The sequence below is a fragment of the Typopeltis vanoorti genome, chromosome 23, assembly GCF_054136105.1.
Source record: "Typopeltis vanoorti isolate ZY-2024b chromosome 23, IOZ_Tvanoo_1.0, whole genome shotgun sequence".
Classification (NCBI taxonomy): Eukaryota; Metazoa; Arthropoda; class Arachnida; order Uropygi; family Thelyphonidae; genus Typopeltis; species Typopeltis vanoorti.
The window spans coordinates 30,299,469-30,322,616 of record NC_143571.1 but is presented as its reverse complement, the minus strand read 5'-3'; the positions used below and the strand labels follow the sequence as shown (position 1 = coordinate 30,322,616).

General features: G+C 33.7%; 1 protein-coding gene across 5 annotated transcripts in view; it reads right to left on the bottom strand.

Moving 5' to 3' along the window:
- Positions 1 to 15,357: 15,357 nt before the first annotated feature.
- Positions 15,358 to 23,148, bottom strand: part of LOC150093725 (anoctamin-5-like) — a 276,581-nt gene continuing 268,790 nt past the window's right edge. For all 5 annotated transcript variants that reach the window (XM_090413123.1, XM_090413120.1, XM_090413121.1 and 2 more), the window contains one exon: positions 15,358 to 16,152. In XM_090413123.1, coding sequence (XP_090269249.1) covers positions 15,901 to 16,152 — 252 coding nt within the window. In that variant the 3' untranslated portion in view covers positions 15,358 to 15,900. The remainder of the gene's footprint in view (positions 16,153 to 23,148) is intronic.

Below are 23,148 nucleotides of genomic sequence, written 5' to 3'. Positions count from 1 at the left end.
TGGGCATCCGCCAAACCCAGTATAACATCACAAGTGATACAATGTTGTTTTCTTATTTTTTTCTTGTTTCTGTGGTATGCTAGACATTTTCAAAATACCAAGAACCTATAGTCATTGCCTTTCTCCATTTTGACCAGTCTAGAACAAGAATTTTCAAGTTAATTTTTGTTTGAAATCTTTTTTTATGACGTAGGTGACATATCCAATCCAGCAAAGTTGGTGATGGTTAATCACTACCTTAATACTAGTGTAACTAGTCAATTAAAATGTTTATGTTAGTTCATCTGTCTTTCCAGTAATCTTAACGATTTTTCTTAGACAAGATTGGTAGCATTTTCTCCCCCTCCCCCTCAGTTTTTCAGGTGCAAGTGGCTCATGGTCTATATTTTGCAATCATGTAATGGAGTTGAGATGAAAACAGCCATATAAATAACCCAGAAATTTGGTTACAGCATGGATGTCCCAGACATCACTCATTCTCAAATGCAAACAGAATTTCTTCACTAATACCAATATTTTCTGAGTGATGATTCATCATCAAATTCCTGACAGGTACCCTCAAGGGGTGTACAGGATATGATAGTACTACATGAAAAATTTACATCATTACTAACTTCCTATCTACAATTTTCCTCCAAATCAGTCTGTTACTTGTAAAGACTCCAACATTATCAGATCTTATATTTCTATCGTCTAAGGCACTTTGTACCGTATCAATTCACCTACATCTTGGTCTTCCTCTGGGTCGTTTTCCGGTCAACCTGACAAAGAACACTTGTTTTGCTAATCTTTCCTCGTCCATACTGTTTAAGTGACCATACCACCTGAGGTTAGCTCTGCTAACCCAATCCTGGATGCTAATAATGTCAAGTTCTTTCCTAATATCCTCATTTTTAATATGACGTTCCCATCGATGCCATCTGTTCAAACCTCTAATCTTTCTCAGGACTCTCATATCTGCAGTCTTTAGTCTTTGGTCAAGTGTTTTACTTCTGACCCAGCTCTCAGATCCATAAGTTAAAACCGGTTTGAACACTATCTTGTATACAGCTAATTTAGTGTTCCGACTAATTTCTCTCTTATTCCATATGAATTTATTCAATTGACTTCCTACCATACCAGCTTTGTTGATTCCGTTGTCTATTTCCATATTTAATTTACCATCTTCACTAAAAATCGTGCCTAAGTAGCTGAAATGTTTTACTTGTTCCACATCCATTCACAATGCAGTTGACATTTTCAATGATTCTACCTATTTTCATTGTCTTTCTCTTTTTATTGCTGACCTTCATACCATATCTATTACAACAGTTATTCAATTTAGTCAGAGAATCTTGCAAGCTTGTGGCAGATTTATTTAGAAGTATAACATCATCCGCATAAAGCAAAGAGCTGACATTAACATCTCCAATTCTGATATCATTTTTAATACCACTTTCCTTCATAATGTGATCCATATAGATAATAAATAACAGAGGGGATAATGTACATCCTTGTCTCACACCAGATTTAACATTAAACCATCTTCCTGTACTTCCTTCAATTCTAACTGCTGACTTACAACTCAAATAAAGACTAAATATTGCTTGATATAATGGCCCATTGACACCATATAACTGTAGAGTATTGAATAGCTTCTCTTTGGCACCTTGTCATGTGACTTTTCCAGATTCACAAAACTTAAATACAGATCTTTGTTATATTTGCATGCTTTCTCAACTATTTGTGGTAAAGTGAAGATCTGATCCTGACAGCCTCTATTTGACCTGAATCCAGCTTGTTCTTCACCAAGCTTTTCTTCCACAATTCTTCTCAACCGTTTCTCAAGTATAATTGCATAAATCTTGCCAGGAACACTCAGTAGAGAAATAGCTCTGAAATTCTCACATTCAGTTTTATATCCCTTTTTATATATGGGTACTATGAGAGCTCTATTCCAACTATCGGGAATTCTTCCCTCTGTCCAGGCCTTTTGAACTATGCAGTGCAGCGACTGTAAGACTTCCACCATACTTCAGCATTTCTGGTAGAGTATCATCTACTCCTGCTGCCTTTCAACATTTCAAGCCTTTGATGGCTTTTTCTACTTCAAGTATGGATATGTATTCCTGACTATATGCCTGTTGAGTGTTTTTTACCACTGTGCTATCACTGCTTGTTTCATTTAGCAGTTTTTCAAAGTAATTACTCCATACTTCAAGGATATCTTTTTCTCCTGTTTTCATGTCACCTTTATCATCTCTAACTCCTTTTACAGCACTCTTTCCTCCATTTCTAACCTTCTTCAACAACCTCCAGAATATCTTACCACCTTCTTGATATTTATTTTCTATGTTCTTGCCAAAGTCCTCCCATGACTTTTGTTTAGCTAGTTTTACAGTGTTTAGCTTTCTTACATTTTGTCTCTGTATTCTCTAAGAGTACAAGCTGACTTATTTGCCAGGAACTTTTGATATGCTTTCTTCTTTTCCTTCACTGCCTCTTTTACTTCCTGTGTCCACCATGGAGTTCTGATTTTTCTATCCTTGCAGACAACCTCACTACATGCCTCTCTGGCTGAATCAATCAGGGTTTTCTTCAAGGCATGCCACTGAATCTCCAAGATTTGGTTCCTGTTCTCAAACTCTTTATTTTTTTCTTCAATAATCTTTGTGTATTTTAGCCTACAGCTCACATCTGAGAGCTGCTCAACTTTTATTCGCTTTAAAACTTTCTTACATGTTATTCTTTTCAATATGAAATTCAGATTTATCTTGCTCAAGACTAAATAGTGATCACTTCAAATCCTCTGTACACTCTGGTGTCCTGCACCAGGGAGAAAACATCACTATCAACAATAACATAGTGAATGAGACTTTTCTTATTCCTTGCCTCTTCTCTCCATGTGAATTTGAGCACATTTTTATGTTGGTGTTAGCAATAACCAGTCCATGTCCTGAGCAGAAATCCAACAGGTATTTGCCATTATTATTAGTGTTGCTCTTTTCTCCAAATTTTCCCAAAATATTTTTGTATGTCTGACAATTATTTCCTACTCTGCCATTTAGATCCCCAACCAGGACCAACTTTTCCTTTTTCATTGTGTCAGTTGCTTTTTCTAAAGCATCAAAAAATTCCTCCACTTCTGCCTTAGTAGAACCATAGGCACAAGTTTTGTTGTCCAATTCCCCATTCTGATATTTGCCCACATCTACTTGAGACTGCCTGCCATTCAAGAAGATTAGCTTCATATTTTGTGTTGAATACTATGGCTACTCCTTCTTTTCCTTGGTTATTTCCTAAATATAACATTTTGTATTTATTGCTCAGAAAGATCTCACCAGTTTTCTTTTTTGTTTCAGTCACCCCTATTATGTCGATCTGGTACTTATCTAATTCCTCAGCTGGCTCCATTTCTTTGCCATTCAGGCTTCTTATGTTGATAGTACCAATCTTTAACTCTGGTGGTGTTGAGTTGGGGTGTGTTTTAGGGTTGAGCGATGACTACCAAATTATTTTTCAGTGTTTACTCCATCCACCTGAATGGTAGGTACTTGAACTGAAGTGTGTTGGTGAAGTACTTGTCTTTTTGATGTTTATTATTATTATTATTACACCCTCCATGGAGTCGACAGACTCATCGTGGAAGGTTCATTCAACTGACAACATATTTATCATATAGAATCTTAAAGTCCTTAACACTCCTTGCATTAACAACACATTCTGGTAATGCATTCCATGATAATTCTCCATGTAAAAAATCTACTTCTCATACTCTTCTTCACCATACTTTTACATAACTTCCAGGAATGACCCCTGGTTCTTCCCATCTGACCTTCTACCCTTTTTATAATCCCCTCTGGATTAATCTGATAAAATCTTCTAACTTAAACGTCTCTATCATATCACCTCTCTAGCTCCTATCCACCAAACTCTGCAATCCACATCTCTTCAACCTCTCTCCATAGCCAGCATTCAAAGTCCTGATATTGTCTTAGTCACTCGCCTCTGGACCCTCTCCAATGTCTCCACATCGCATTGAAAACCAGGTGACCAGATCTGAGCACAATAGTCCAAGTGTGGTCTGACCAGTGCCACAACCACTTCCTTATCCTTGCATGTTAGAGTACTTCTTAATTATAGCAGCATTATGATGTGCAACTCTAGCAATATGCTCTTGACAGTAGACTAAACTTCAGTCTACTGTCACCCCTCACTCCTAAATCTCTAATCTCATCCACTTTCTGCAGTATCGCACCATTGATATAGTACACAGCCTTATATTTCTGCACTGCAAAATGCAACACCTTGCACTTATTGATATTAAAACTACGACCCCTACTCTTTTGTCCAAGTAAAAAGTCTATTCAAATCTTCCTGGAGGGATTCAGCATCAGCAGTGCTACTTATAATTCTTCCTAACTTTGCATCATCAACAAATAACTGAAGATCCCCAGTCAATCCACATGATATATCATTTACAAACAAGTTAAACAGCAGGGGCCCAAAAACAGAACCCTGGGGTACACCACTGGTTACCCTTCTTTTTTGACTCACTGCTCCATCATACACAACCTGCTGGTATTGTTCAGAGCCAATCTCTGATCTATCTGACCAATATACTATCTATTCCCATTCTGTGCAGCTTGTATACCAACTTATCAGTGATAATCTATCAAATGCTTTTGCAAAGTCTAAGAATATCACTGTATATGATTCTCCCTTATCTAATACACTCATCAACTTATAAAATGCAAGTAAATTACTGAAACAGGACCTACCCTTTACAAATCCATGCTGACCTTCATAAAGAATGCCATGTCCATGAACCCAATTCTGTATTCTATTCCTTACCAATCTCTGCAACACCTTGACCACAACTGCAGTTATACAGACTGGCCTATAGTTGGAGACTTCTGTCTTAGAACCATGCTTGTGAAGTGGTACTATTTTGCCCTCTTTCCACTCCTTAGGAACCCTACCCACTGCAAGACTTTCATTAAATAACCAGGTCAAGGGAATAACCAACTGTGGTGCACATTCCTTAAGCATACGTATGTCAACCATTCCCACAGCCTTATTCACATCTAACCCAACCAACATCTGATACACCTCTGTTTCTTTCACTTCCAATTCTCCTAATACTTCTCACTTCTATATATTGTACCCGATCATTTATACCAGTATGATATACGTTGATAAAGTGCTCGTTCAATAATTCCATTATATCCTTTGCAGCTGTTAGTCTGCCATAATTATTCTTCCTCTTGCTTTCCATGTAACGGAAAAATTCCCTCGAGTTAACCTTGGCCTGACCAGCCAATCTCCTCTCATACTGCACCTTTTCTCTCTTTACCATGCTCGTCACCTTTGTAGCCTGCACTTTATACTCTTCATGGATCTGATCACCAACTGTCTTGTACCTCCTCCATAACATTTTCTTTTCCAGCACAGCTTGCTTGATTTCACTGTTCATCCATTTTTCTCCCACTCTATTTACTTGCTTTTGTCAGATACTGCTTTATGAGTTTCCATGCATTGTCACCATCTTTTCTGCTCAACTCATCTACCCAATGTACTGATGCTAACTAACTGGCTACAGAGCTTCCTATAATCACCTGCTTTATACTTCCACATATATCCATCTTTGGCAGTGACCTTTTCTTGTTTCATCACTTCCCATACAAGTACCTCATGATCACTCTCACCAACTGGTGGCAGTGCCAACACCTCATTAACTACTACATCTTGTGAAGTTATCACCAAATCCAAAACATTAAAGCCTCTAGTTGCTTTAATCATGTGCTGCTTAAGATACTTGTCTCTCAGAAATTCTACAAACTCGCTCTCCTTGTTCCGATACACTAACTTCTCCTTCCATTCTATACATAAAAATATAACGGAAAAACTCACGTAGAAAAATTATTTAATGGTATAATTTTCGCCCGTGTGTCACAGGCATCTTCAGTACAATTAGGCACAAAAATTAAACATTAACTGACAATTCCAAAAAGCGCCACCTAAGTAGCTGGTGTAAGATAACTAAAAAGGTCAATAACTTTCCTAAAAAAAAAAAAAAAAAAAAAAAAAAAAAATTAATACAATAAAAAGTTAGGAAAGATTAGCTGATTTGTAAAGTACTATCTCCCATAAAGGGGACAGACGTAAGCCGTCGGATCTGTTTAAGTTAGGAGAATGAAGTAGAGTTTCACATGCTTCTTTATAAAGGCGTTCCATGAGAAACTGACTTTTGTGAAGAACTCTTGTCTTTTTCCATTGAACTCTGTGTCTAGTGAAGATGGCATGTTCTGCAAGTCCAGACTTTTCAGGTTTAAAGTATTCAATATAAGATTGGTGTTCTTCTAGCCGAATGGAGGCAGATCTTCCCGTTTGTCCGAAATAACATAATCCACAAGAGCACGGAATCTGGTAGACACCTGGATGATTGAGATGTGGAAGCTTGTCCTTTGGAGAAGCGAGAAAGGTGGAGATTTTTCTAAAAGGTCGAAAGGCAACAAAAATATTCAGTGGTTTTAAAATTTTTGCTATACGTTCACTGATGCCTTGTATATAAGGGATGGTAATGCGCGTTATTTCCTCTGTGTTTGAAGAGGGAGACATATTAAATCTACTCAAAGTTCTTTTAATGAAGCAATTCTTATAGCCATTAGATAGAAAGGAAGAAGTTATATATCGTATTTCTTTCTGTAAAAGATCGTCTGTAGAACAAAAGGAGTGGGCCCGATGAACTGAAGATGCCTGTGACACACGGGCGAAAATTATACCATTAAATAATTTTTCTACGTGAGTTTTTCCGTTATATTTTTATGTATAGTTATGTCTACTCACGGTTTACCTCTTTTAAAACTTATTCCATTCTATATTCCTGTAATTAAAGTCTCCCATCACGATCACCTTCTTTTTACATGCCCAACTAATTTGCCTAAACATTTCACAATCAGTATTCTCTGCATTCCCTGGCCTGTAACAGCATCCTATCAGATATACTAGCCTGTTTATTTCAACTTTGCACCACACAGATTCAAAATCTGTGCATGTACCATCAACTTCCACTCTTTGCGGACACAATTCCTCTGCAATCATTAACAGCACTCCCCCCCCCCTCCTCTTTTCACATCTCTATCCTTCTGGAAAATTATATATCATTCTAATTCTATTCCCAATATCACATCCTCCTCAGACAACCCAAGTTTCACTTATCCCAATTACTTTTGGGCATACCATCTCAATCAATGCCACAAACTCAGCTCTTTTTGTTTCGAATACTCCTTACATTTATGTATAAAAACATAACAATCGCTATGCTTTGGGCCATCCTACCAGCACCAACATTCTCTATTCTGGTTGCTATACTACATCTCTCTCTTCGGTTTGACCACTCCCATTTCCTTGATCCTGACTGTGTATTTCCATTCTTACCTGTCTCATCCTCACCTTTTGCTGCTGCAACTACATCTTCAACCTCATATCCATCTTTCTCCTGCTGTATAAACTGTTGATTTGTGCTATCCTGTTTCACAGGTAGACTCTGATCATTTGCTACATTAACTTCTTGACTCTTTGCCTTCTTAGAAAACAATAGCCTTTCTAAATACCTAACACCAAACCCATTCAAATGTAATCTATCAGCTTTATACCATTTCAACTTCCGTTCAACTTCACTTCACAGATTTAGAAATTGAACCCCCTTTGCCTCACACAACTCAGCCATCTTACTATTCATTATCTCTGCCCCCTCCTCAATTCACTGTTATCATATCTGGGCAACACGCCTACAACTTTCCCGACAACACTATTCTTCTTTACTTGCTGCAACAACTTCAAGTTTCTATCAACATTCTTCTCCCCCCCCCCTCCCAACTAAGTCATTTGTGCCCACGACTACCACTAATTTTGACGCCCGGTATTAATTATTTGTTTTATTATTCCATCAGGAAAGAATGTTTTTTGCACTTAGGTTTTTTCATAGGCTTCTCTGAAAATGTTCAAAATTTTAAATTCAGTTTCAGAATGACAGAGAACAACATTGTTGTCAAGATATGAAGTTCTACAAGTGAAGTTTTGATTGTCTTTGTTTTGGATTGAAATCTGTTAAAGTTGCAAGATTTCCCCTCCATCCTATAGATTCTTTCAACTATTGAAATAAATTTTCCATCAGCAAGATGATTTATTTCTATGAACACAATAAAGAGCATAGATCAAGGCCTTTTTTCACACCCATTTTCACCATGAATGGACCACTCAGATAGTTGATCAATTTGTTTATACGTTGTCTCTCAGATTTATATCTGCTCCTGTATAAGGAGGATCATTTTTCCACTGAATCTGGTGACCATATCCATGGGGGTCTGCTACTCCAGAACAGCTGTAGTGCAGATAATGGACATAGTTTCTGTGTGGATATTCACTGTTCTTCCTGTTTGTCCAAAGCAGGATGGATGCAGAGGATCCCCAGGGCAGTCTGGATGATAGAAAGGATCTTTCAGCAAGCAGATAAGAGTAGACAGTTTTTAGTATGGCTTGAAGGAGATGTCATACTTTTTTCAGAATATGTGAAATTTTTTTCTGAGGTTACCACATGTAGGAAATGGCAATGAATTTTTTTGCATATTCTGAATTTTTTTTGGGAGGGGGGGGGGGGGGGAGAAGGTGCAAAGAGTTTTTACCAGATATACATGAAGTCTGTTGCTCATGAATAAAATCTAGTGTTGCTTGTGTTACGAAAACCAAAGAAGCCAGTGGAAGTTCAGTAAATTCTCTATGTAAATTCTTGTTTCAAGTACTGGGATACAAAAAAATGAATGCATTTCATGATTATTTTTTTATGACATTTCTAACAGCCATCCTGTTTTCATTTATTTATCTTTAGACTTCATGCATTTAGCAGTGAATTTATGTCATATGAATATTTTTTGGGAATAAAATAAAAATCCTTGCTCTACTGCTCTGCAAAAGATAAAATACATTCAGCAGTGCACTCTATTTTAAACAAGTTGTTCACACAAACTGCTCTGGGTAAAATAACTCTTGTTAAGAATGAATATTTATAGGGAACTAAAGTTTAAAAGAGGAAAAAAAAAAGTTAAGATAGCAAATATATTTTTACAGAATTTAGTGAGGAGATTCAAAGTTTTAAATTAGCACAACTCAAACTGTGCTTCATTTGCAATGAAAAATTGCTCTATAGTAAAAGTTACCTAGAAGCTATGCTATTAGCTTGCAACTGTAAGCATTCTGGTCATATTAAAAAAAAAAAAAGCACTCCTTCCTTGAAAGGTTGATGGCTAATAAGGTTCATTTTTGAGCAGAATCCTTGAATTTGTTTTTCCTGCTCTAAAGCACTACTGGCCAACTCTCTATTAATGATTTGGAGTTCTTAATTAATATCATACTTTCATACACAGTAAACTAATGAAAAAACTGCTCAGAATTATGTGAGGTTTTTAGAGTAAAAGATCCCGGAGTCAACTCAACAGACAAATGCCATGAGCAGCTTTCTTTTTGTTTTGCCATGTGACAGAAATTGTTGAGAGTGTATATATGTGTAAGAGAAAAGAGAGTGAGGAGTGATTTTCTGATATCATAGGTACTTGAAAGGTTGCAATATACTGCCAGGAAGGAAATAAGAACAACTATGCAAACAGTTGGTACTAAGAGGTTAGGTTGTAGTGAATGAACAGATTCTATGGAAATTGTGTTCTAATAAAAATTATGCAGTTTTGCTTTGTCTGCAATTCTATTGTTTCATCTGAATTCAGTGGAAATGAATTATATCACTTACTCAGGTCCATTTCCTGAAAAATAGATGAGATGCTATACAATGTTTATAATAAAAAATTAACATTTTAAAATAAATAGTATATTTATTTTATTTATTTATTTATTTTGTTTTTCATATATTTAAAATAGCACTTGTATACACTTTGTCTATAAATTTGTTACAATATGATAATAGACATGAAGACATTTAATCTAGTTTCTCTCTCTCTAAATGTGAAATGTCTAACTATGAATAATAAATACTAACATCACATTATAGCAGACACAGTTTCACAATGACAAGAACTCTTTGGAAGTCTGCCATTGTTAATCAAACATGTTTATTTAACAGCAGTACTAATCATACAATTGAGGTAGCATTTGAAAGAGATAACTTTTAGAAATTAATGGTAATACCAACCATTAATGAACAATCCTGGTCATAAAATGTGAAATCACATTTTAATTTGCTTCTTTAAGCAATATTTATGTAGGAACATGAATAACAGTCTTTAACTAAACTGTCACTTTTAAAATAGTTTTGACAAAGCATATCTCTTAAATCTAAAACAAACAAAAATGCTGAGCAACTTGAAATTAGTTTTTCAAATATACTGAGTCCAAGAAAATTATTAAAATATCCTGGTACAATATGATATGAATTTACAAAGATGGTGATGACTGACATTATGGTTGTTTGCAAATAACAGTTAATTTAAATTCAGATTTCAATATTTCTTGTAAAGGCACGATAATCAATTTTTTATTGTTCTACAATGAAAAGATTACCATCTCAATTATCACACTAAAAGAACTATCCACAACACTTATGATGAATTTTATTAGACTATTAGAAAAGTGAACTAAAAGATTCATATAAAAATAGGAAGGTCATTCATTATCTATATTGAGATTTTTGGCTATCTGTTTTGAGCAAATAAAAGTTCATAAAATGTGTATCACAGACAAACAAATACTAAAGAAGATTAAAATATCACAGGTCAGTAGCATCACTTTCATTATGATTCTCTGAGAATTAAAAAAAAATACATAAACTATCTATATAATGCAGAAATTACAAGTAAGATCTCTAACTGATTATAATTAAATTTGCATGCATTAAAAATAAAATAGCAAATGTAGTGTAGAACTAGTGATTAAGAGGTATTGATATTAATGGTAAACAATGTTTCTTCCTGTATAAATGCATGTGTTCTTAAGGCTGGTTTGCCTGTTTTATGGGATGAAAAAACCCAAGTTTTCAGGAGGAAAGTTCTGCCCCCTCTATACAAGACTGGCTAACTCACCTTTGTATCCTAGGCAGGATTCAGATCTTTTCAACCAAATTGCATCATCAAAACCGACTGAGCTACAGAGGCTCTCAGCAATGTTACAAATTCTCATAAACCATTATTATAAACGCAGACTGTATGTACTGTCATCAGATTAGAGAATATAATTAAAAATCTTGATTTCTTTCTATTACAAAATTGTGCTTTTCATTTTTGAAAAAGACAGCCTATGCATGTGAACATATATTCATTACTAATTTGCTGATGTGAATTAACAATGTTTTTCTACTAGTTATTCATGCTATTGCTATTATGCTATTCATGGAATTGATTTATGTATATGTAATAGATATAAGATTGATGAAATGAGTGCAGTTTAATTGATAATAATGAACTGGATTCTGTGTAAACCTTTTGAAGTTCATTAAATTATATATATATATTTTTTTATGTGAATTCCAAGTACAAAACTCTTGTAGGAGCGATTTTGATTATAGTACCTAACTCTAGATAAGAGTTAGATAATCCAGAAACCCTACTCCAGTGACAGACATGAAATTTTTTAAGCCACTTAATTCCTCCAATAAGCATAGTGGTCTTACACTGTACAATAAAAACTATCTATACCTAACGACTTCCACAAACATCCACAGCAGATTTTGAAAAATCCATTTAGCTATCTCTTTGATTGGAATCAAATTTTCTCCAATTATAAAATTTATAATTGGAGGAAATTATAAAAAAACTGGATGTCAAGAATGAGAGGCCATTCCTGGAAGTTGTATAAAAATGTAGTAAAGAAGGGATGTGAGAAGTAGATTTTTTGCATGGAGAGTTGTTGGTGAGTGGAATGCATTGTGAATGAAGGGAGTGTTAATAACTTCAAAGCTCATTATAAGAGACATGTTGCTGGTTCAGCAGGCCTTCCATGATAAGTCTATTGACTCCATGGAGGTTGCTGAAATAATAATAAAAAAAAAAAAATAATAATAATAAATGTTTTTAAAATTTTTATAAGGGAATATGTGTAGTAATCCTGGTACTATGGCTATTCTACATTTATGTAAAGTAGACATAGATGTACCAAGTAATTGTTCTAAGATAAAGGTATATGTTTTATCATTATTGCTGTAATAAAATGTGCTACTTGATATTATTAAAATTCTCTTCTAGAAATTTAACTAAAACGGAAGATAAATTGGTAAAAAAAAAAAAAAAACTCCAATAATTATTCCTTTTTTTTTTTTTTTTAAATTTATTGCTGTAATTTTTACAGTCCCATCCAAACTATAGTACATTAGTATCATGGATGGGCAGATAAGTGAGGAGAAAAGAAAATTGTTAACATTTGATTTGAAGATCAATATATTATACTCTTAAGTATATAAGAGGGAAGACTGTTCCAAAGAACAGCAGCAGAAGGAATGAATAAAGAAAAATTTATGTCAATTTGAAGTTGAACTGTGAATATCTGCTGAATATGTAATAGATATAGAAGAAAGTAGTGGAATTATTGACCAGTTCTGAAGAACAGTGTTCATGGAAATATTTGAAGAAAATGAAAACAACAGACACTGACGTGTAAAAGAGTGTAGTGAATTAGTAAGAAATATCATTAACTTAATTGTTCTCTTCTGTACTGAGTCAAATATTTTTAGGAAGCTCTTAGGAGACATCACTCCAAATGTTAAAACAATATTCAATGGTTGGGTGGATTTGTGATCAGTATAGAGTTAACAGCTGTTCAGAGGTAAAGTAGCACCTCGAGTAGAAGAGAAAACCTGATTTTTTGGATGCTGAGATGATATTTATGACATATTTATGAAAAAAGAAATATTTGAGGTTAAATAATCCTAAAAAGAGAAATCTCATCTTGTCTAGAGATGCTGTTGGGAGAAAAGCGTTCGGTTTTTTTTTTTTTTTTTGTGAGAAATAAAAGACTGTTATTGAAAATTGAATATATGAAAATTTAACTTGAAAAGATGAAAGAATTTTGGCTGTCAGTATGCAGTAAAAATACTATTTGCAAAAAACATTTTCTAGTACTCGAGTACTTCAAATGGAAGATCCGATAGAGAGAAAATATAAATTTAAACATTCCATCAATTCCACAAGAGATGAGAAAAAAGCTTCTTTTCTTAATAAAAACTGTAAAGATTTAGAAAACATAGAACAGTTTTGTCATAGGAAGCTACTATGTTCGAGAAAAGAACATTAATTGCCTATATTTGCCACCAAATCTCAATGTTTGTACATATGAAAGGTATTCACAGCTGCATTCAGATGGTGACAGCTTTGTGATAGATAAGACTAACTTTATAATATAAATATGCAGTAAATAAAGATTGAAATTTGACAAAGTTAAATTTTCATCTGCAGAGATTATGAGCTTTATGTTTCAGCCTTATCATTAGAAACAAAAATCATAGCAACTAAAATGAAGAACTTACTGAGCATTTTATAATATATTCCTTGTGAAACAGCTTTTATCACTGCTTTGGTGCACCAGTGAAAGAACTATAAATAACAGACACCCAGAGTAAAGGGAAACAGAAAACAATCCTGATACTATTCCAAGTTATTAACCTTTTAATTACTAAATTTTACTAGTCACAGTTTCAAATCAATAATTTTTTTAATTATAAAAAATGAACATACACACATGGAAACAATCTGATTGTCATCTTTTAATAATAATAAAAAAAATATTTCTGGAAAAATTTCCATGTTACTCCTCTAAATAAATATTATTTTTATGGTTATTTTGCCTATTTTTCTTTAGGAGTACCCCTTTTATGATGTCACTGACTTTTCATTCAATTTTTCTATGAAGAATAATATTCTTCATGTATCTCTCTTTAAAACATCAGTAATGCCCTAAAAATTGAATAAAAAAGTCAATGATATCATAAAAGGGGTACTCCTAAAAAAATAGGTGAAATAGCAATAAAAAATCTTGCATTTTTTTGTTTAATATATTACAAATATAAAAATAAAGCAAATCCTTCTGTAAGAGATGGTATTTATGACATTTACAATCTCTAGTGTGAGTCACAGCTTGCTGCTATAATACCAAGAAATTGTTTAATTTTGCATACTTTTTTTTGTTTCAAGTATGTGAAAATAAACAATCATTTTAAATCATAAAATTGAAGATAGATTCATTGTCTCCCAAAGATATTGTCTCAAATAACTTTTTTGCCTTCCCCCTTTTTTTTTTGTTGAAAACAAAGGATTTGTAACACACACACAAATCAACACCTTTTTATTTATTTATTTATTTTTTTTAAATGTGAATCCCACTTATATTGTAAACTTTAATGCATTAATAGTACAGACGGGCTAAGAGTTAGATAATTTGAAGATCTTATTCTAGAGACCATATATGGAATTCTTAGAAATTGCTCCAATAAGCAGGGTGGTGGTCAGACTAGGTGATGAAATTCATTTATCGACCCAAGCTAAGGTATCATCCAACAAATATCCATTCCTGCAGTGAGATCTTAATCCACAGCCTTGTGGTAGTGGAGAGAGAGGAGTGCTATCTGCTTGACCAACCAAACCAGTAAATATAATTCATATAATGATATTTCTAACTTGTAGCTACTATTCATGTTATTTTTCCCTTTGAAGTAGTTTTTAATCTATGCATTTCTCTCTATGATATTAATAGAAAAAAAAAAGGCAAATGGCAGAAAACTTAAATTTGAAGTATCCAGTCAGAAAAATACTTCAATATTAATTTTGCATAGATTTTAAGCAAGGCACTACATTAGCATTTGGAACACTGAGATTTATTAACTGCAACTGGATTTGGTAAAACACCAATTAATTTCACAATATTAAATATATTGTGAAATTAATATTTCACAATACACAGTAATCTCTCAATTATCCTTATCACAGAAGGAGAGCAATCTGCCATTCAGATAATTGAAATGTTGAATAACTGAAGGTACAATTACATGGTACTATACCAGAAGTCATATGACACACTAATCCATTAAAGAATTTGTAAATTGAAAGTTCATTCATTTGAAAGTCAAATGATTAAGAGATCACTGAATTTGAATATAAAGGAATTTTATAATTTATACTGAATATAAAAGAAGTTTTATTTAAGAATAAACATACTTTACTTATCATGAACTTAAAAATACCTTGCAAAAGCAGTAGCAATGTAATATCAATAATGAAAAAATATTGCCATAATTTTATTGATAGTATTATATTATGAATATAAATGTATTATATACAGACAAAAATTTATAATCTGATAACCTTAAATATAATTTGTTGCAAAAGATTTGAATCAATAAGAGTTTATCCAAAAGTCATAGCATAGGCTTTGCACTAATATGAAAATAATCTGATACTAAAATATGATAATGCTCAAATAAAAAAATATGTTGGCATGGATGGGAGTTGATATTCACATACAGTATACTAAATTACATTAAGTACAAATAATTGCTTGTACCACTGTCCAGATTCTAAAATAAATGCACCAGCAAATACTGGATATTATTATGAAAAAGATGGAGTTGTATGAACTTTGCCTGTCCAGCAGGTTTCTGTAGTGCTAAGTAAGATGAACGAATTTATGAATAAACTTAAATTGCCTAAAAACATTCCAAAGATGAAGTTACTTAACTTTCACATCACAACTGTACAAGATGATCTTTCTTGATGTAAATTAAAAAATATATATATCATAACTTACAGATGGAACAATCCAAAAATGGATAAAAAGATGACATTTACTTTGGAAAATGTATATATTGCATGCAGTGTAAGTACCTTGCATATTAAGCATACATAATTGTTCATTGGCAAAAATTGCATTTGATTACACTAAATCTTCTTTTATACTAGGAGTATTCTGTCTGCTCCTGATGTAACTTGACTGTCTTGCCACACCATCCTGTTTGAATACTTCTGGTTCTTCGGGAATACACTGTAGTCCTTTTGCTCTTTGGAGTTCTTGAATAATTATCATTTCATTAGTGATGAAGTTTTCATGTCGAATTTGTTCCATAAGTTTCTTAGGTACATCAGGGATGATCCATCTGATCAGAGTGGCTATCACAGCAACAACATTCTAGATTGATGAATAATTGGGAGAAAGAGGAGAATGAAGATTAGTTATGTGAATATTTTGCCTTTCATTAATTTAAGGGTCATGAAGATTTTGTAGATAACCATATATTATCAAGAGAAGACTAAATTAAGTTACAAAGAACTCAGTAACTTCAAACATTTGCAATTATCCTTGCATTTATATACAGTGGTCTTCTTGAACTTTGCAAAAGAGTTTGATTATCTCACGATAGGTTGGTTTACAAGGTTCAGAAGATGGGAATGAATAGTATATCATTAGATTGATTGCAAATTGGCTTTCTGAATGACACCAGCAAATTGTGTATGACAGAGCAGCTTCTCTAAAAAGGAGAGTAATTAGTGGTGTACCCCAGGGTTCTGTTCTTGGCCCTGGCTGTTAAACTTATTTGTTTAACAGCCAGGGCCTGACTGGGGATTTTCCGATGTTTGCTGATGATGCAAAGTTGAAGAAAATAAAAGTAGCACTGCTGATGTTAATTTCCTTCAGGAAGATTTGAATAACTTTTAGCTTGGACAAATGAGAGAGACATAATCCTGTACTTTATTGATGGAATTGTGCTGCAGGAAGCAGATGAGATTCAAGACCTTGGGGGGGGGGGGATAGTAGGCTAAAGTTTAGAGGACATATTGCAAAGATTGCACATCATATTGCTGCTATGATAAGGAATACTCTGACATGTAGAAATAAGGAGGTGGTTGTGCAACTGTTAAAGCATCAGACGACACTTGGTTACTGTGCTCATATTTGGTCACCTAGTTTTCATTGTGATGTGGAAACATTGGAGAAGGTTCAGAGATGAGTGATTAAGACAATGGAACATTGGTTATGGAGAATGATTAAAGGAATGGTTGCCTTTTTTATAAATTTTTTTATTAAATTATAAAGTTTAATGGATAGAGAAGTGTAAATAAGTGAGAGGATTTTATCAAATTAATACAGAGGAGACCATAAAATAATGAGAAGAACCAGATGCTATCCCTGAAGTTATATAAGAGTGTAGAGAAAAAGGGTGTGAGGAACAAATTTTTTACATAGAGAATTGTGAGTGAATGGAACACATTATCAGAATATATTGTGGATTTCAAGGTTTAATATGATAAATATATTGTCAGTTCAATGAACCTCCACGAGGCATTCCAATGATAATAATAAATTATTAAGTTTTATTTTGACCCTGTAGTGCATGAGAAACACATGATTTAACACATGATAGGTGAAATTAATACATAATTAGTTGGATATCACTAGAAAACTATGTGTAAAACAGTTATTCATCCTTTTTGTTAGATATGATTAACTTAATAACATAAGTAACACAAAATGTCAAAGTAAACAGACCAAACAAAATTTGAAACATGAACTACCAGCATTTTAATAGAAATAAAGGCAACCATTGATAATTTATATAAAAATCAAAGGTTTGCACAATTCTGTCAATTATTAAAAAAATTATAATTTCAACTATCAGATCACACATATATAGCTGCTTCAGCTATTCTGCATTTTTTAATTATTATTATTATTTTGCACATCAATTTTCTCACTAATACACTTTTTCCAGACTCCCAAAACCCATTCAATCATCATCATCTAATTCCTGACATGTACCTTCACGGGGTGTATAGGATATTATGATAGTAATACATGAAAAACAAACATCATTACTAGCTTCCTATCAATACTTTTCCTCCAAATCAATCTGTTACCTGTCAAGACTCCAACATTATCAACACTATTTCTGTCTTCTAAGGCACTTTTTACTGTATTAATCTACCTATGTCTTGGTCTTCTTCTGGGTCTTTTTCCTACCAACTTGGCAGAGAACACTTGTTTTGCTAATCTTTCCTCTCCCATTCTGCTTAAGTGACCATATCATCTGAGATTAGCTCTGTTAACACATTGGAGGATGCAAATAATGTCAAGTTCTTTCCTAATATCCTCATTTTTAATATGATATTGCCATTGATACCATCTGTTCACACCACTAATCTTTCTCAGGACTCTCATATCTGTGGTCTCTAGTCTTTGGTAACGTGTTTTATTTCTAATCCAGCTCTCAGATCCATAACTTAAAATTGGTTTGAACACTGTCTTGTATAGTGCTACTATTAATATTACATATAATTATTTCTTATATTATTACATATAAATTTATTCAGTTGACTTCCTACCATACTGGCTTTGTTGATTCTGTTGCCTATTTCCATATTTAATTTACCATCGTCACTAAAAATCGTGCCTAAGTAGCTGAAATGTTTTACTTGTTCTGGGTTCTCCATTCACAATGCAGTTGGTATTTTTATGCTTCTGCCTATTCTCGTTGTCTTTGTCTTGTTACTGCTGACCTTCATACCAAACTATTACAACAGTTATTCTATTTAGTCAGGGAATCTTGCAGATTTATTTAAAAGTATAACATCAGCTGCATAAAGTAAAGAGCTCAGATTAATATATCCAATTTTGATATCAGGTTTAATACCACTTTCCTTCATAATATGATCCATATAGATAATGAATAAGAGAGGGGATAATATACATCCTTGTCTGACACTAGATTTAACATCAAATTATCTTCCTGTACTTCCATCAATTCTAACTGCTGAGTTACAACTCAAATAAAGACTAAGTATTGCTTGATGTAATGCCCCATTGACACCATACAACTGTGGCATTTTGAATAACTTCTCTCTTGGCACCTTGTCCTCTGCCTTTTCCAGATCTACAAAACTTAAATACAGATCTTTGTTGTATTCCCATGATTTCTCAATTAATAATTTGACCTGAATTAAGGGTGTTCTTCACCAAGCATTCCTTCCACAATCCTTCTCAACCGTTTGAGAAGTATACTTGCATACATCTCACCAGGAACACTCAGTAGGGAAATACCTCTGTAATTCTCACATTCAGTTTTATTTCCCTTTTTTATATTTTACATATAGATACTATGAGAGCTTTTTCAACAGTCTCCAGAATATCTTACCACCTTCCTGATATTTATTTTCTATGTTCTTAGCAAAATCTTCCCATGACTTTTGTTTAGCTAGTTTTACACAGTGTTTAGCTTTCTTACATTTGTCTCTGCATTCTCTAAGGGCACAAGCTGACTTATTTGCCAGGAACTCCAAATGGAAAAGGATGTGTAACATGATTTGTTGCTTCATGTCACAGACTTCCAATAATATGGACCAGTCATGATGTTCGTTACACTTTTACTGTGGTTGATGTTTGTCTTACATGCAGCTCTTTACTTATTAATCTAATCTCATGTGCAGCTCTTTACCATTAACCTAATTTTCCTGTAGACTCTTAGATTTCCTGATTGTGATTTTCATACAACCCTTCCCAGTGTTGGATCATAACTTCTTCTAAATCATGTTTTATCATCTTACGATTCTCCCTCTTTAGTATTTAACTAGTTGTAGGCTGATATATCAATTGAATATGAAGAAAATTATATTATACTGCGCCACTCCATATTCTGAATTGCAAGAGCAATTTAGATAAATCAACCTTCAACTGTATTAGGTTATCATAAGCTGATTTTAGGCCAAGGTTTTTATTCTTACTACATAGGGTTCCCGCTAAGATTCGTATTATTTTAATGAGTGGTGCAATGAAAAAATCAGGCAAATACAAGATTCAAATTAAATAAAATTATTTAATGCGGTGTCACATAAATTACAGGAATACCTTGTATAGCGCGGTTAATTGGTTCCAAGAAGCATCCGCGCTATGCAAAACCGTGTTGTTCGAGGCCTATTTATAAAGGTTTTCAATTTAATTTGTTTACTACAAAAATTTAGGATAATAAGAATGTTTAAAAATGAAAAAAAAAATTGTTATTTTTATTAACTAAATAACAAATAAAATCCTTTTAAACTGATATAAAAGTTGTAGAAAACAAAACAAATATTGCTTCAATTTCAGCATACAATAATTTACTTTTTACTAAAGTAGTCTTTTAGTGTTCGTTGAACCATCCTTGTCTTCCTTGTCTCTTCAAGTTCTAGATCTCTGTAGCATTTGATGGCATTATTGAGGCTTTGTCTCACTTTGATGCTTCTTTCCAAATTCGGGTCGGCATTTATGAGAAAGTCGGAAGCTTCGTCGATTTTTCGCGTAAAAGTTAAAAGGTCAGCAAAGGAAAATTCTTCAACCATGACATCAGTGGGCATGATGTCATGGTTCATCTTCGTCTTCTTCTGCTTCATAGGCTCGTTGTTCCAACTCCAAAAGGGTTTCATCATCCAGATCATTTGAATGAGAATCAATACATTCGTTCACATTGTTACAATCTAAACTTGTAAAACCAAGATCTTTGCCCATCTGCACAATTTCTGTTGAGATTTCCTCTTTCTCTGTTGAAAGGTAACAAAGTCCTTTGAACAATGCGGCAAGATATTATGCCATATGGCTCTCATGTTGCTTTGAGTCACCTCTTGCCAAGATTCATAAATATTTTCAATGGCATCTTTTATGTTAAATTTCTTCCAAAATTCACTCAAAGTCCAAGAATCTTCTTCTGCTGCAGCTTTAATAGCTTGAGCAAAAGTTCGTCTTAAATAGTTAGCCTTGAAAGTGGAGATAACACTTTGATCCATCGGCTGCAGAATTGATGTTGTGTTTGGAGGGAAAAAATGAATCTTGACATTTTCATCTAAGTCAGTCAATAGAGTTGGATGGCCTGGCGCATTGTCTAATAAAAACAAAATTTTGAAAGGAATATCATTCTTTTTACAATAGCTTTTAACTTCAGGGCAAAAACAAGTTTTAAACCAGTCTTCGAAAAAAACTGAACGAGTCTCCCACGGTTTTTTTTATTCGAACGCCAATGAACAGGTAAATTGTTTTTTGTAAAGCCCTCAAGAGCTGTTGGGTTTTCCGCAGTGTACACTAACAGTGGCTTCAATTTTAAATCACCTGATGCATTACCTCCTATTAAAAGTGTCAATCGGTCTTTTGACACTTTATACCCAGCTTGTGTTTTTTCCTTCTCTGCTAGAAATGTGCGCGATGGCATTCTTTTCCAGAACAAGCCAGTCTCGTCAGCATTAAAAATTTGATCATCTGTATAGCCTTCCTTCTCAATAAGTTCCTTCAATTCATTGAGAAATAATTCTGCAGTTTTAGTGTCAGCACTTGCACTTTCACATTGGATTCTTACGTTATGGAGTCCCATACGCTTTTTGAAATTGTAGAACCACCCACGACTTGCTATAATAGTTTCACTGGTTGTACTGCCTTCATTTTCGCTTTCATTTTCTTTTATTTTGTCATATAGACTTGTTGCTTTTGCCTGGATTATCATTTGACTCAAAGGAATCTTTTTCTGATTACAATCTTCAATTCAGATCATTAGAAGGCGTTCCATATTTTCCATTGTAGAAGATCGATTTCTCATGATCACTTTTGACATATAAGAAGCGGTGCTCATTCCATGTTGTTTAATCTTTTCTTTGCTCTGAATAAGTGTTCGCACAGATGACTCATTCATTGAATTCTCACGTGCTATTTTAGCAAACGAAGCGCCATTCTCGTGACATTTTATAATTTCAAGTTTCTTCTCTAATGTCAACCACTTGCGTTTTTTTGTTACTCCAACAGTGTCTTCTTTGTTTTGTCTCTTTTCACTCACACTTAAATAATAAAAAAATACTAAATGCTAATATTAACATAAATAATGAAATGCCACGGGGGAAAGAATGTGTCTACATGAGAGCCAATCAAATAACTACTGCATAAACATGGCTCTCGACTGTCACTTGCAGCGCCCGGGAGTCGCCGGTCAGTGTTGACAATGTTAGTGTAATAACGATAAGTGTAATAATAAAAACCACGTTAGCCCAAAACCGCGCTATACAAAGTATTCCTGTACATCATAACACAGTATTCCAACAGGGACATTATAATTAAATGAATATAAAGCTCTCATCAAGATTCTAGTATACTACTCAGCTGAGCTTAAAACTTTATAACTAAAGATTATATTTAACAGATCTTATTCTTATTTTTAAAGAGAACTTCTATCATAACCTTACTCTGATCAAGGTTACATCTCAAAACATTTAAATATCAAATTAGTTCAAGATATTCAGAAAGAATACAACTCGTGAACCATCAGACATTTATTTGTAATTCTCTAAGCTCAGTTAATCAAAATTAGTTCTTGTAAGTTTGAGATTCCTAAATTACAACAATTATGCTTCTCAATATTCTCGTTCAGTCAATGAAAACTTAATTCAATAAAATAGCACTTGTCACTTGAAGAGAGAAAAGTCTTAGCACATCACACATTAAATCTTGACTCGCTGAATGCAGCAACTAGGAACAATTTACTTTCGGCGGAATTAATTTTCGTTACTTCTCACTAAGTATAGTATAGGTAATCTTACCAGAATATAGCTTCATCACATCTTAAGGAGATTGAACTACAATTTTTGAAGTCCTTGCTGACTTTTACTTTGTAGTAACACAAACTTAAAGAATCTTCCATTTCCGCGACTGATTTATAGACTTGGGAGAATATAACCTTTATGCACTTGGTTTAAATTATCCACCTATTTCTTCTTTTTCTTATATGTATTTACCTATTTCTAGCACTATTTCACTGCTAGGCGTTAGGAAGTTTTGGTAAAAATCCAACTCAGAAAAAGGTAAGTTAAATTACCAAGCGATTCCTGGTCCTTTAAATACCGTTTTCGGCATGTCAAAATTCCCCTCCAGTCTCCAGCTACTGTTCTCTATACTCCCCTATTCGATTCTGTTTTTACTTTCATTTTCGTTTCCACTCCTTCCTTTTTCCTGCCAAAAACTGGTTCTCATCAGTTTAGCTCACATCAAACTTGCCTTTCCCTTCGTATATAGTAGGTCATGCTCCAGCACGCGGTAGGAGAAATTTGCATGTTTTCTCATAACAACCAATTAAATGATACCACAAAGAATCTTCTGGATATATTAAAATTACATATATTACAG